The sequence below is a fragment of the Acinonyx jubatus genome, chromosome C1, assembly GCF_027475565.1.
Source record: "Acinonyx jubatus isolate Ajub_Pintada_27869175 chromosome C1, VMU_Ajub_asm_v1.0, whole genome shotgun sequence".
Lineage (NCBI taxonomy): Eukaryota > Metazoa > Chordata > Mammalia > Carnivora > Felidae > Acinonyx > Acinonyx jubatus.
This window is the reverse complement of record NC_069381.1, coordinates 169,275,132-169,290,427: the sequence shown is the minus strand read 5'-3', so window position 1 is coordinate 169,290,427 and position 15,296 is coordinate 169,275,132. Positions and strand designations below refer to the sequence as shown.

Below are 15,296 nucleotides of genomic sequence, written 5' to 3'. Positions count from 1 at the left end.
GAACATGCCAAAACTTTTTGAAGAGAATTATCTACCTACTAGTTGGTACAACAAAGGGCACATGCAGAATGATGAAACGTTTCTCTCCCCATATGTAAAATTTGGTTCTCAGACTAAACAAGGAGTGAAAAATTCAAGTGCCTTCACTTGTCAGGAAGGTAATGCAAGTAAGTGAAAAACCTATGTAGCAGCGAAGAGCAGTGTAGACAGCAAAGTGCATTTTTCTTTGAATGACATTTAAACTCAAATATTTTTAAACACGGTGCACACTAAACAAACTACGTCAGCCTGAATTTGGCCCTGACTACAGCCATAGGAGACCTTGGACTAGGTGATCCCCAAGGCTCTTGTTGATCTGTATTTTCAGTAAAAATGTTAATTGCAGTCATCAATAACCTAGAAAATATTGGTGAGGAGCTGAGAAGTGATGATAAGATATTATATCACTATTTGAATTTCAGCTTTCAAAAATAACTCGATTAGTATTTAACGCACTAACAAAGCTATGTCAGTATCAGGGTATTACTTGATAATGTTGGCCTTAAAATATTGTTTGTTTATGAGTAGGTCATAAGTAGGTCATAATATCAATAATTCAATTATAAGTTACTTTCCTTACTTGAAAAACGTGTTGTAAAAAATGCACACTTGTAAAGATTTTACTACAATAAAAAATAAATATAGCAAAGAATATATGACACCTTCAGTTCAGAAAAGTGAGACACAAGATGGTCTTTGATACTGAATATATAATAGTTTAAAAGAAATTTGGAAGAATATATCATGGACTAATTATGTGAACAAGTTTATAAAGAGGAAAGTTTGGGAATATCCTAAGATAGCACTCTAAACCACCCTCATCCCTGACCTTTCTTGAGGATATCAACCCAACAATGGTAATTTTTCATCAGCACTAATTCAACAACTAGTCTCTCTAGTCTTATGCACAATATTAAATGTGCCACGTAAGTGGGTTTCAATGAGTGGAGAAACCTTTTAAATTACATTCCCTAGGAGATATAGAAATGTGTAAGGAAATGACATGAGTAATAATGCTATATTAGATAATGATAATTAGAACAAAAGGCCGTAAGAATATATTTCAAAGACTTTCCTAATTTTAGTGAGTTCCTGTATACACAAAGGAAAAAACCCAGAATTTTTCATTCTTTTCAAAATGAATACATATGAAAACGTCCTGAGTGACAAGAAACCTGCAAACATGTCAAAATATATGAGTATTTTTTCAACACATTCAAAATGAACAGGAGCGTACATGAATACATCTTAATGCATAATATTTAACACATGATGCTTCGCACAGAGCTGGTGGTGCCTAGAATAGTGCTTTACAACTGATGTATCTCAATAAATCTAAATGAATTAAATAACAAACATGTTGAGAACCGATTAATAAATCAATACTTCTTCTCCTGCCAAATATGGTACTTAATATATTTGAAAAGGAGGACAGCCTACAGAAACAGAGCTTAGGCCAGACAGAAAACATTGATGTTAGCATATTGGGGGATGAGACTTAAAATATATTTGAATTCAAATTATTCTGTGAATCTATTTCTCCACAGCTGAAGGTGAGTGGAAAAGGAGGGTGCCTTCAAACAACAGATAACACCTACACCATCTCTTTATCAGTGTGGATATAAACACACCAATTCCTACGGAACCCCTTAATTTAGTATCTAGATTATAAAGGAAATATGTCTGGAATTAGGAAATCGAGATTATAATATTGATTTACTGTATGACCACCATTTTCTTCTGAATTCCACAGTCAGTAAAATAGACATAATACTCTTATGAGATAAAAAATGCTGACTAATAAAATGTAATGAACAAATTAGTAATGATTTCCAAAGTTCCAAATTTCATATAAAAGTGAACAAACATATATTTAAACTATGTGAAAAATATATATTTAAATATTTTACATTAAAAGTTTTTAAATATATAATTAGGGAAAATAAATGTTGTGGCACAATTGAAAAAAAACATCAGCATATCCAATAAATAATTTTATACACAATAGTTCTATCTAAGGGATAATCTAAGGAAAAAGAATGAAGATACATGGATGGTAAACTTTATTCATTGCCACTAAATTATATAAGTTTTCAGACATATCCTGCAGCACTAATAAAATATTAGTTTATCTCTTATTCCATGGAATCAAAGCTATCTCACGGATACGATAATATTTATAACAGAAATCATGACAACTGAAATGACCTTTCTCTTTGCTTGTAAGACCCTGCAGAATGAACATTTATATATTTTCAGTTAAAATTGTCAAGAGGAATGTATTAGAAAGCTCAGAAATAACGTCAAGATTAACAGCAGCCTTGATCTCTAAGTGTCTTTTCAAAATTGTATGTATGAGTGAATAATATGATCTATGGGAAGACTGTACATTTTGAGAATCTCTTCAGTATAAGTAGCAGGATTACATTTTGGATTTTAGGGCTAAAGCAATTAATCAGTGTCACTGAAGCCTGAGGTACCCTTATCGTATAAGTAACTTTTAATTCATGAAAGAACACTGTATTAACAGTTATTGCTTATCTTAAATTGTTCAATATTTTTTGAAGATTATAAAATCTTTTAAAAATATGAATTAAAAAAAATGTTCAGAGTATCCATTAGGTCATTCAGTAATTGAAAATATTTGGAATATCTTTGGTAAAGTCTAACACTTTTTACCTGAATGGTTTTAGGTGTGCTTTCCTGAAATAAGAAAAAGTGAAATATTAAAATTCTTTTAACTTAATACATATATCAAAATGCAAAAATGTGATGATGTTTTAAAGGCAAAATTCAAAATATGTTAAAGTCAAATAGACAAGAAAGTAAAAAATGCTCTCATAGTTTTTACACTATGAAACTGGTATTAAAAAGTAATACCACAAATTCTTAGCTGAAAATATTCAAAATGTAGTACACATACATTTTTAATATAATATTTGTGTTTTTTCTTAAGGTTCCTAATTCTGAGAACTTTGAGGTTCAGTTTTCTGAACTTAGCTTGTAGTACCTTTTAGTTTACACTAAGTTCTCATAGTATCCTATATGTTGTAAAGAATACATTTTTAGGTAAATATTGATAGCTATTTAATTAAAAACATTCATTTATGGGTATGTTTAGATCTCTTCTGTTATACTTAAAGGCAGGCATAAATCTCATTCTCCTTAATAACAAAATCCTAGGAACACATATAGAAAACAAATGTATGACATATATTATGTTGTAAGGTAATAGTTTCAAATATAGTTGGACCATATATGAAAATATACCTAATTTTATTCAGTGTAAATCTCTTACACAGGAAATATATACTTGGGCAGTTTATAAACACAATCTGGAAGGATTAGCTACTAAGTCCTTGTAAGTCCTTTTACTATCACTAAGAGAAATACAAGAGCAATTTCTAATCCTTCTTATTCCAGTTTATGCCCCAACAGTTGCCCATATTTAGATTTATTCATCTCATTTAGATAGCTTCTTTTTAACACCCATTTTAATCCCAAACTTACACTGGCAAATCTAGACTTTAACCTATCGTTTGTCAATATGGATGATAATGAATGGCTCAGCTTCAAACCCACAACAAACAAATCGGCATAGGCAAATTGAACCACCACTAGAACCCAAAGTTGACTTAAGAAATCAAGATTATCAGAATTTTAACAAGTTCAGGGTTGGCAACTTTTTTTTTTAAATGAATTCTACTGTGTGTGTGTGTTTACTTACACCGTTATTGTAAGTATAAAGATCTTGTTCAGTAAATTTGCTTTTTCACACAAGTAAAACTTGATTTAAAAAATAAACTGATGCACACTTCCTTTAAATTGAAGAGTCCCCCCCCCACGCCTAAATATTTATCTTCCCACACAGTGAGTTACTTAAGAAAGTAATCAGAACCAAAACAATTTCAATAATTCCCTTAGCCTTTGCCTACTGCTGTGCATAATACTCCACTAAGGAAGACCCTAGAAAAGTATTTTCACTTTCTTTTGTTCAACACCACAACAATAAAAGTAACAAAATAACCCTGCTTCTTTGCATCTTAAAAATCTGAGAGGAGGATTCCAATAGATTCACAGGAAAAAAAGAAAGAAGATTAAGTGTATAATATCAACACCAGAATTCATTTAAATGAATGAATACCAGAATTCATCTAAAACTTCAGAAGAGAACTTTTCAGTTTGGAAAATATCCCATCGCTTTAAAAAATTACATAGAATCATATTTTAAAATATGCAAAGAAAAGGAGATTAAGAATACTGTATTTACTTTTGGACTAAATGAGTCTGTCCTTAAACTTCTCCTACTCCACCTTCTGAGGCTCAGTAACCACTTTGTAAAAAAAAGGGGACCCAGGCTTTAGTGATACATACATTTTCATATTACCCCCTTACCCTAGCTCTGCTCTCCTTGCAGAACTTAGCCTTAAGGAGCCTTTCCTCTACTTCCTTTTGTATCTTTTTGAAGTGTACACTTCTAAGAAGATACAATACATGGGAGCCAGTCAGGCAAGGAGGTTTTGTAGCTAACAGGGGATCTGGAACAAAAAGTAAAAGCTATTACCTTGCACTATCTCAATGCTCAGCACATCCTCTGCCACCAATCAGAAGTACTCTTCCTACTAGGACGCTGAAAGATGAAGCTCTGTGGTCCAGTGAGAACCTCCCAGCAACTGCATGGGTTCTGCATGTCTGGCATGTTTCCTAGTGGCTCTTATTGTGACATAGTGCTCGCCCTTCATACTTCTCTCCAACCTCTTTCGAGTGAACAGCTTAAAGTGGACGATGTGGGGTTCTGGGAGTCCCTCTGTTAAGCTTAGTACCGACAACTCCTCACTAGAGAAGTTTGCTGCCAGTCCTTCAGGAGACAGCCGGAATACGAACTCCTCTCGAGACCATCACTCAATCCCGCCACTTACTCCGCGCCACCAGTCACATGGTTCCCTGCTTCCATCGGAGACACCCACATCCCCATTCACCTTCAGCTTCCTAAGCCAAAAGATGTGAGAGGGTCACTCGGGGTTAGGGCCCTTCTCTTTTCTAGATAAATAAATAAATAAATAATAAAGAAGGTCCTGTTGACACAGTTTGCTTCAAATGAGGAGACGTTCTGGTAACCTCCAGCATTATGGAATGAGGTGCTGGGAGTCCAGAGCATCGTCGAAGTGTCAACCTAAACCATGGATCCCAGCTTCCTCAAGATTCCAGCGTTTTTCTACCTCTAATTCTCACCCCACACCCACAAGACAGATCCATTAATATATTATAAACCAAACTGAATCGCGACACCTCCAAAATCTCACGGTAACCTCAATCCTCCAAATGTCCAAATGCCCTCTTGGGGGTGGGGTGGGGGGGCGAGAGAGAGAGAGAGAGAGAGAGAGAGAGAGAGAGGGAAACAAGCTATTACCAGAGTTTTGTTCCCGTTCTTGCTGAGAGGGCCTCGGAAAACTCCCTTGATGTTGCGAAAGTGTCCGTTGCTGAGATGCGTGGAGCTGATGACAATGTAGTAACACTCCATGGGGCAGCCGCCGCCTCCTCCACCGCAGCCGCCGCTTCCATGCACCTCGCGCCCGCAGCCGCAGCGCGCCGGAGCCCGGGCAGGGTGGGCTGGGGACCCGGCGCGAGGGCGCACCGCCGCCTCTCTCGCCCGCCGCGGGGAGACAGACCCACTACAGCCCTGTGCCGAGCGCGCCCAGGCGCCTCCGCCTCCGCATGCTCTCGGCGCTCCCCCTCTCCGGCTCTTTCTCTGCTAATTCGCCTCGGGGCGACGCGCCCCGCGGGAGGATCGCGGGCTGGGAGGGGCCGGCCGGGCGGCGGGACCGAGCGGGGGAGCCGGAGTCAGTGCCGGCGCGGCGGCCGAGCGGAGCCGGGCAGCGGGAGCCGCCCGAGCGGCAGCGGCGGCGGCGGCGGCGGCGGCGGCAGCATCCCCCGCGCGCGGCGCCCGCACTCGGAGTTGCTGCTGCTGGCAGGCATGAGTGTTATTATAGTGAGCGGCGTTGCCGGTCCATTGCACTGAGCCAATGGCAGGGAGCCACTGGGCTGATACTGAGAGCTGTCAGAGGAGTACATCTGTCACCCGCTGCCTCCCCCCCGCCCTCCCCCCGCCGCCGCCGGGACCCACGGCCGCGCGGGTCCGGGCGCGAGTGGGAGCGCCCAGCGAGCGGGACGCCCCCCGCGCGGCGCCGCGGCCGCCGAGGGCCAGGGACGCGACGGCCACCGCGGGCGGGCGGCAGAGCGACCCGCGACTGACAAGTGGGAGACTCCTCTAAGGTGGGGGCGGAGGGGAAAATGAGACGGAGATTTCTTGCCTGCCAGTGGGGAGTGGGGGGAGGGGGGAGGGGGGATAAATAAATTAATAATTCAATACCAAAGCCAACCGCTTCCAACTGCAGCGGATCCAGGCAGGTGCCAGCAGCTGCTTATCTCTCTCTCTCTCTCTCTCTCTCTCTCTCTCGATAGTTGCGACCCATTGGGTTGGCTTATTTGATTTTATTTGTTTTTAATGTATTTTTAGGGTAGAGGCTGGATCCTGTTCAGAATCTTAGAGAAAGAAAATGTTCCCCACCCACCCCCACCACCCCCACCACTCGTTTGTAGAGATCACAAGTGTTTGTGTTGGTAGTTTGGGAGGTGGGTGCTGGCCGCGGTGGGGGGGGGGGGGGGGGCGGGGTAGTTGTGGCGATGTGAGTGGAAGTGGATAGAAGGTAAAAACAGGGACTCTTGGTTAATGTGTTCCTGGACCTGGCGTCCCCCCTCACCCATCTCCCCCGAGAAGCTCGGTTCTTCCTAATTTGCCAAAGCTGAACGGAAAGGGATGCTTTGCCGCAAAGAAGCTGCTGCCACGAGCCCTGCTTTGCATTTCTCTATAGTTCTTTTCCCACCCACCACAGAGTGCTAGCGAACAAAAAGCGTTTGCCCTAGAAGCGACCTGAATGGAAAATCTCCTGCAAAGGAACTAATGGGTTCGTTATGGAAAGTAGGGGATGGGGGTCTGCTGCGTTCCCTGAGGACGGACCATCAGGCTGGTTTTTAAGGGGCCAAGGCAGCCATCCGCCTGGATGTGCCCTCCCACCCTGCGTCTCACCCAGTTGATTCTCTCTTTGTGTAAGTTTAACTCCTCTGAGGTGGTAGGGTGAGAGCATCCCATCAGGTATATATACGACTCATTAGTCCGCACTTAAAAAAGATCGATAGCAGGCGGTGGGATGCTGGGAGATAGTGCCTTCAATGGATTTGCTGAAGGCTTGATTTTCCTCTAGCCTTGAATGGCTTAATTGGTTAAAGCAGATTCCAGACATTCTGATGCTCCTATGTCAGCGCAAACTGCACTCTGATACAACCTGTGTTTATCTTGTTTATTTGAAGGTCAAGATTTCAAGGCATTCCATTCTGGGTATCCCACAGATAGCATTTTATACAGCAATGATTCTGCAAACTACAATATGGTCCTTAAATGAATCTGCCAGTTTGATATCACTCTATGAAAGAGGAAGAGAAGGGAGAGAAAAAGAGTGTTTATAATAAGAGGCAATAATCATGTGAGTAAATTATAACTTACAGGGATAGAAGAGGGGAGTGCTAGATTTATCTAAGGGAATTTCCCCATGTGCCATGCTTCAGTTCAAACAAAGAAGGAAAAAAAAGTTGATGTGGATTGATCATAGCTCATTATGAAGTGTCACAGTTATTTAGAGGTATTGGCTAAATTTCTCAGATATCCACTTGGGGGAGTCTGGAAGTCTTGGGAGAAAAAGAGAGCAAGGATTTCCAAAACTTATATACTCAATGGAACAGATCACCTAATAATTTGTTAGAATTCAGTGTGAACATAATTCTATTAGGAAAAAAATAAGTGATATCCAATAAATATTGTGTAGAAATTAAACTCATTTTGCCACCTATCATTACAGCTATTTTTCATTTATATTTTGAGGATGCAGGCATTCTCTGTACATATCATTTTGGGAACAATTAATGACCTGTATGATTTTTATTACATGTTCTGAAGTTTTCAAAACTTTCAGTTATTAGACAAGAGATAAAAATCTTCTTTATTACTGAACCATAGTAAGGCATCTCCTTAGGAAATGGAAGATGCTTTCTATGTGAAAGAATCAGATAATATAGTTTTCTTGTGTGTGCAAGTCATAGTAATCTAAGCTAGGTTTCTGAAATATTTCCCTCGAAAAATACTTCTAAAAAAATGGTCAGATCTTTATCTACATCATGAAGCTGAATTCCAGTTCAGGAAACAGGAACATTTATAGGAATTGTCCCATGTAACATAATATCATTTATATGGAAAGTCACATTGTATTTCTAGTAGCTGTTTATATAGCATATATATCATAAATATCATATATAAGTGAATATCTTATGATACATATATATCATTGTAATAAATAAAGTATCTTAATAATCTCTGAAAGGTCACTTCACTTTCAGAAATGTCTACTTTTGCCACTTACATGCTTGATGGTATGATGGGGTGGTTTTAGACTGTGACATGTAAAACTATTTGTAAATGGTAATAAACACCACAGATTTGCTGCTATACATCATGTTGACAGTTATGAAAGAATATACATTTTTTTCATAAAATTTGTCCTTAATGTTTCTCTCTATATGTGGTAATCTATCTCAAAATTACCTAATAGTGTGATCAGCAAGATTCTGTACCTACACCTTGAATTTAAATAGATATATTTCAGAAGAGAGTGCAGTTGCCTTTTGTTTACCCTTATCTCAATTGAGTAGCCACATCTATAATGATCATTCAAATAAAATGACTAATCACACTGTATGATAATTGCTATGCCATTACCAATGGGCTCTGTAACCTGTGGACTCCTTTATCATATTAACCTTAATGTTCGAGACAGTAAGCCACCACCATGTGCAGTCTGGCTTCTAACTATAACAAACAACCATTAAACATAGTGGAGTTTTTATATCAAACATGAAAGAACCTTTTCATTTGAATTTTGCTAAAAATGAAGAGAGAAGATAAGTAGAGAATCAGGACTTCCCCATCATCTCAGATGGTAATAAATTGAAATCAGTAGACAGCGATAAATTATACCTTTCTATCTTGCTGTTCCCATATTTTCCTTCTGTAATGGTGTAAAGAAAAAAGTTCATAAGAAAGCATCTTTAAATTCTTTATTATGTTATAATCTCTGATACCCATGGCCTAGTCTCATTATTTAAAGTAATTCTGATTTCTGTTATTAGTAATTATTTTGACATAGATTATTTCTATGGAACAATGCTACCCATTTTTTTAAAATTTAAATATTTCTTCTCAGTCACTTGGAGAATTTAGGAGACCTGAATATCAGAGACCTGGAGACCTAGGCTAAATATCTAACTGCTATTATAAATATGCAGAGTCAATATTTTGTAATCAGAAAATATTTTCATTTGAAAATATCTTATGGGATAACTATATATCACTTGAGTTTAATTGGAAACTTTTAAATTGAAAAAAATTCAATTAATAATTTAAGTATGAAAGTTTTAGATAATGATATTAGTCTAAAAAAATTGCAGTTCATTTTTGCAACCATGCTTCAATTTTTCTCTTTCTACAACTGTGATTTTAAATCAAGATCCCCTAAGCTCCATGCTTGTACTAATTTACCTCATTCTCTGTTCCTCATCTTGCTTTCCTTAACCAAATTTGGATAGCAATTTTCTGCTCAGCAACTAGGTATTGTTCCTGACCACCTCCTGTCTCACACAAGATTTCAGGACAATGTTGCTGATTTGAAATGCAAAACCAAGGTCTTGCTTCATTTCCCAAACCAGTGTCTAGACCCCTGCATCCAGAATCCCTGCCCCAATTCGCTCTGCCCAGCTCTTCCAGAGGAAAGTAAATCTTTTTTTTAAGTTTGCTTAACTGCTATTTGAGACCATATGTTACTACCTCCATATGCTTAGACTGCCTACCTCCTGTCATTACAATCTCTGGATGCTTTTACTCTGTCTGAATAACTTCCTATCACTAAAGTGAATGATCCACAAATTAGATTCACTTTTCGGTCCCCACTTCAGCCTTACCTGAGCTTCTATGAACAAAGTTCCTGTTCTTATGTCACCTTGAAAAAAAGAAAAGAGTATATTTCAGTGTTTTTCAAAGGTGTGTGTGATATATACTTAGTGGTTACAGGGTATATTATTGGGATTCAAAACTTTCCTTTTCATTCCTATAATAATCTTAACATAATAAGCATATTCTTGATCATTAGTGAAATCATATAATAATAATTTGTCACGAAGTTTTGTCACTATATCTTTTGTTTGCATTCATTTTTGTGATCACATTGGTGTCAGGTGTTACTGCTTTTATTGTTTTGGACTAATGAGGAAAAATCTAAAAACTTAACACATAATTGTTTTGCTTATTTTTAGATAAGACCAAATGATATCATGACATCTGCATGAATGAAGGTGTGGCATAGTTAAACTGGAGAAAAGTGACAAAGGAATTATATCACCATAGAGCACCCATATTCACCATAATCATCAGGCATGCTTAGATCAGTATTGACACACAAATACTCATAAAAACATTCATGTGTTGAGACTGGATTTGGTTTCAGCAGAGCAAAATCATCTGTTGTATTAAATTAAGACTGTAAATTTTGTCATATTTTTATTTGATTTCTATTTTTTTATTTTGTATTTACACAAAAGCTATAAGCATATAGGATTTTATAATTAGTCTGATGTTAACATATTTGAGTAAAATTATGCCACAAGTGAACTTAATCTCTGCTAGGAAATCTTTAAAAATGATCTATATGTTATTCACATATGAGAAACACTGGCATATCCTAGTCATAGGATATGTACTGAATAAATATTATTGAACTTACCTGCAGCTGATACTATTATTATATGAATTGAAAGGAGATGGTGACTTTTTTAGGTAATTATTAATTAGTTATTACCTAAAAGTAGGTCCATCTCCCACATTCCTGTTTCTGTATTTCAATTCTGCTGGGTTTAAATATGGGGCCTCTTAAAAACAAATACTGTATTCTCTGAAATCTAATACTCCATCAATTACAAGATGTATATTTTTTTTATCTCCACTACAAATGCAAACACACTGTCAATTAAGTGCAAGAAGCCACTGATTATACGACATCTGAATTATGGAGATGTTAAAAACAAAAAGACATCCTGGAATCAATGAACTATGAAACCTATATCTGCATAGACACTACTACAATTAAAAACTTACTAGAAATCACTTTAAATATGTCCAGCTACAACAACAATGGAATAGTAAATTAACAATGGCTTAACTTCAGTTACTTCACTTCCTAGATATTATCTTGTTTTCAAGCTCTAATTTCTCTGATCTCTGGCAATTTCCCGAGAGTTGATATTGGCCGGGCCTGGTAGAATAGAACATCAATTTAGCTTTCTCTTTGATACTGATAGATGTGGACATGTGTCTTGAGTGGCTGAAGGGAATGTAGAAATTGTGGAAATGTGGGAATTAGTGAATATGCAAAACGGATCACAGAGAAATTTCACAATTTTGCTTAGTTTCAACCCTAAGAGAAAGATTAAATAATTGATATTATGTAGTGTTTTCACATGCCTTAAAAGAATGGTAGATCACATATTGAACAATGTAATATATGTATCTGATACTGATAATGTTTTTTTATCTTTTTTTATCCCCTTAATTTTCAATTCTAATATTAGCATTTGGGATAGCAGCCAGAACAATGCTAATTTAAGAGCCAAAGCTACATTTCTAATATGTTGCCAAAGAAATTAATGTAATTGGATGCTATATAACTAACTTACCAAAAGGATAACATTAAAATATATTATTATTAGTCAAGATAAAGATGAACAGTTATTACATTCCTTCATTTCACAGTCTTTTTGGAAAGCAAGCTGGCCACATCTATTAACATTAAAATTGCATATAACTTTTGACCTAGCCATTGTATTCCTGGGACTCTCTAAATAGAATAAAAGGATATTCACAAGAACACTTAATGCAATATTGTTTAATTGTTCATAGTTAGAAAAAACTGGAAACAAAGGAAATTATCATCAATAAATGAATAGTGACATAAGTTATTATATATGTCACAGACTTTGCATCTATTAAAATAATACATAAGTTATTATACATATCACAGATTTTGCATCTATTAAATAATCTATTAAAATAAAATCTATACCTTTATTTGGTAGGATTATATAGTTATTTTATTGTATAAGAAATGTAGCATACAAACAAAAGAAGAATATAAAATAGGATTTAGTTTGGTATATTGAAAAAAAACTAAGAACATATGTATATATTTGCCAAAGAAAAGGCAGGCATGAATATAGGTAAGGCTATGTGTAGTTTGATAATATATTTTAACGGTAGGTATGAAGGAGAAGAAAGAACTAGAAGAGAAGGAAAAAGCTAGAGAGGTGAAGAAAAAAGATAAAACTGACATGCATATACATACAGGCACATATATGGGTAAAAGTCTAAAAAAAAAAGAAAGAAGGAAGAGAAGGATGGAGGAGGATGCAAATGGCACCAAAACTAATATATGTGAGGAATAATAAAAGAGAGGTGAAAGGAAGGAAAATATTGGGAAGATACTAAAATGAAAGCAATTTGTCTATAATGGCCAGTAGAGATGGGGATGAGGTAATGAATCAAGGAAATGGTTTCGAACTAGAATTGATAAGATTTACCGATAGATTTGGGTGTGGGTGATGAAAAGACTAACACAGCATAACAGAATTTGACCGTAGTTACTTGTGCAGTATACTGAGATGGGAAAGTCTAGAGAGATTGTGAAAAATGCTAAAATTTAGATTAATTTTTAATAAGCTTGAGATGCATTTTAGATGTATTAGCAGAGAGAGTAGACATGGCCAAGTATAAAGTCTAGAGTCAGAATCAGAATCTCATTTGGGAGTCAGGGGCAAATCAGTGCCATTTACAGCATGAGGTTGTAAGAGATCACATGAGAGTACAAAGGGCTCTAGGACAGATCAGGTTTGGTTCTAGGAAAAGCAGCTCTAAAAGAAGACAGAAAATGAGCTGCTAAACAGTGCTTAAAACCAAAAGAATATGATGCCTTGGAAGCCCAACACCACCACCCCCTAGCAGAAAAGGGTCAAAGTTAAGGAGAGATTGATCAACTGTGAAAAATGCTATTGATAGCTCAAGTAAGATAAGATCAGAGGAATGATCTCAAGTTGTCCATCTTGAAGGTTATTGGTAACGTGGACAAAGCAGTCTCTGGGATATACCAAAAGGACAGTATAGGATTTACAAAAATTAAATTCTGCAACAGAGTTAAGAAACTAGGTATATGTGCTATTCATATAAGATAAATTTTGTGGAAATATTGTTCTACATAGAATACATGTGTCCAAAGTCAAGAACAGAGTGGAATGTCAAAAGTCAGTAGTGTCCCCCAACACAATCTACATATGCTTGAAAACCCGCTCTTCTCTGGCACACATTTTGCTAATGAAAGGAAGGGATTGAGGAGATTTTCACCAATGTCTCAAATTTATGTATGGTTTTTTTGAATTAGAATCAAGTTAATATAATTTCAAAATATATACATTTTGTTAACTGATCAAATTGGCTTATAAATAAACATTTTGCAGGGCTAATGAGGTAATGGTGAAATGGACACTTTATAATATTCACATGGAAATATTTAGCAGTATAATGTTTATTAAAATTAACTTGAAAATATGTATCACAAACCTCATCCCCCATTCACATCCACAAAGCTTAAACTTGTCTTCCAGATGATTCAGTTCTATACAAAATTGATTGTTCTGATGGTGGAACCCTGAGCCAAGTAACTCCAAGAGTCTCATACTAAGTGTCATTAAGGGCCAATAATATTTTGTGTGCCCGGACTGTAAGAAGCTCAGGAAGTATCAGTGGACCTTATTATCACAATGTACCCTTCTTCTATATAGATCAAGAGTGTAGAATGTTCCTAAAAACATATTCTTAAGATCTACTTACTTTCTGACACATCAGAACCTTTATAATAGAATTATTCACTTAAGTTAAGTTAGTATGAACTGGATTTTTAAACATGTTAGTGAGGATTCTGAATTCTAGTTATAAATCTCAAGGAGGAAATCAGATACTTGTTTTTCTATTACATATGATAAGCACCATAACCAACATAAAATGTGAATAATGGAAAATGGTTAAATAATGCAGGAAAACTGAAAACTATGGTATTGCAAATAATACAATAATATTTTTAAATGTTTATTTATTTATTTTGAGAGAGAGAGAGAGAGAGAGAATGAGTGGAGAAGAGGCAGAGAGAGAGAAGGAGAGAGAGAATCCTAAGCAGGCTCCATGCTGAGTGTGGATAATCCCAAGCAGGTTCCATGCTAAGTGTCCCCCCAAGCAGGTTCCATGCTAAGTGTCCCAATAATATTTTAATATCATGAAAAAAATGATCATGAAGATACTATTATAAAAACTACATGTATAAAATTGCATCTTAAAGAACAAATATTGTTAAAATGTCTATATTACCCAAAGTAACCTAAAGATTTATAGCAGGGGTACCTGGGTGGCTCAGTCAGTTGAGCATCTGACTCTTGATTTCAAGTCTGGTCATGATCCCAGGGTTGTGGGATCCAGCCACGTATAGGGCTTCTCACTGAGCGTGGAGCCTGCTTAAGATTCTCTCTCTCTCTCTAAAACATCAATAAAAATTTTTAAAAAGAGAAATTATTAAAATATAACTAACAGTAGAGGAGGAATAAAAGGCATCTTACAAGCACACACGTTTTAGAAAAGAATGGGAATAATTTAATTTTCCTATAAAAGGGAAAGCCTTTCAGATTATAAAATCTAATATGCCTAAATCTAGGGGAACCTTGGTAGCTCAGTCTGTTAACATTTGGCTTTGGCTCAGGTCACGATCTCACGGTTTGTGAGTTTGAACCTGACATCGGGCTTTATGCTGACAGCTCAGAGCCTGGAGCCTGCTTCAGATCCCGTGTCTCCCTCTCTCCCTGCCCCTCCCTCACTCATGCTTTGTCTCTCTCTCTCTCTCTCTCTCTCTCTCTCTCTCTCTCTCAAAAATAAAATAAAAAATAAAAAATAAATATTAAAAAAAAAAAAACCTTTAATATGCCTAAATCTAAAGTCATAAAGTTGACTGTAAAAATTTAGGAAGAAAATTGAGTAATTAAGGGCAAACAGCAAGAAGAAAATCATA

At 36.7% G+C, this 15,296-nt stretch overlaps 1 protein-coding gene across 1 annotated transcript in view; it reads right to left on the bottom strand.

The window, feature by feature from the left end:
- Window positions 1-5,892, bottom strand: part of ZNF804A (zinc finger protein 804A) — a 283,519-nt gene extending 277,627 nt beyond the window's left edge. Inside the window, exon 1 of the mRNA XM_027055135.2 lies at window positions 5,450-5,892. Within this exon, the coding sequence (XP_026910936.1) occupies window positions 5,450-5,560 (111 nt within the window). The 5' untranslated portion in view covers window positions 5,561-5,892. The remainder of the gene's footprint in view (window positions 1-5,449) is intronic.
- Window positions 5,893-15,296: the final 9,404 nt, after the last annotated feature.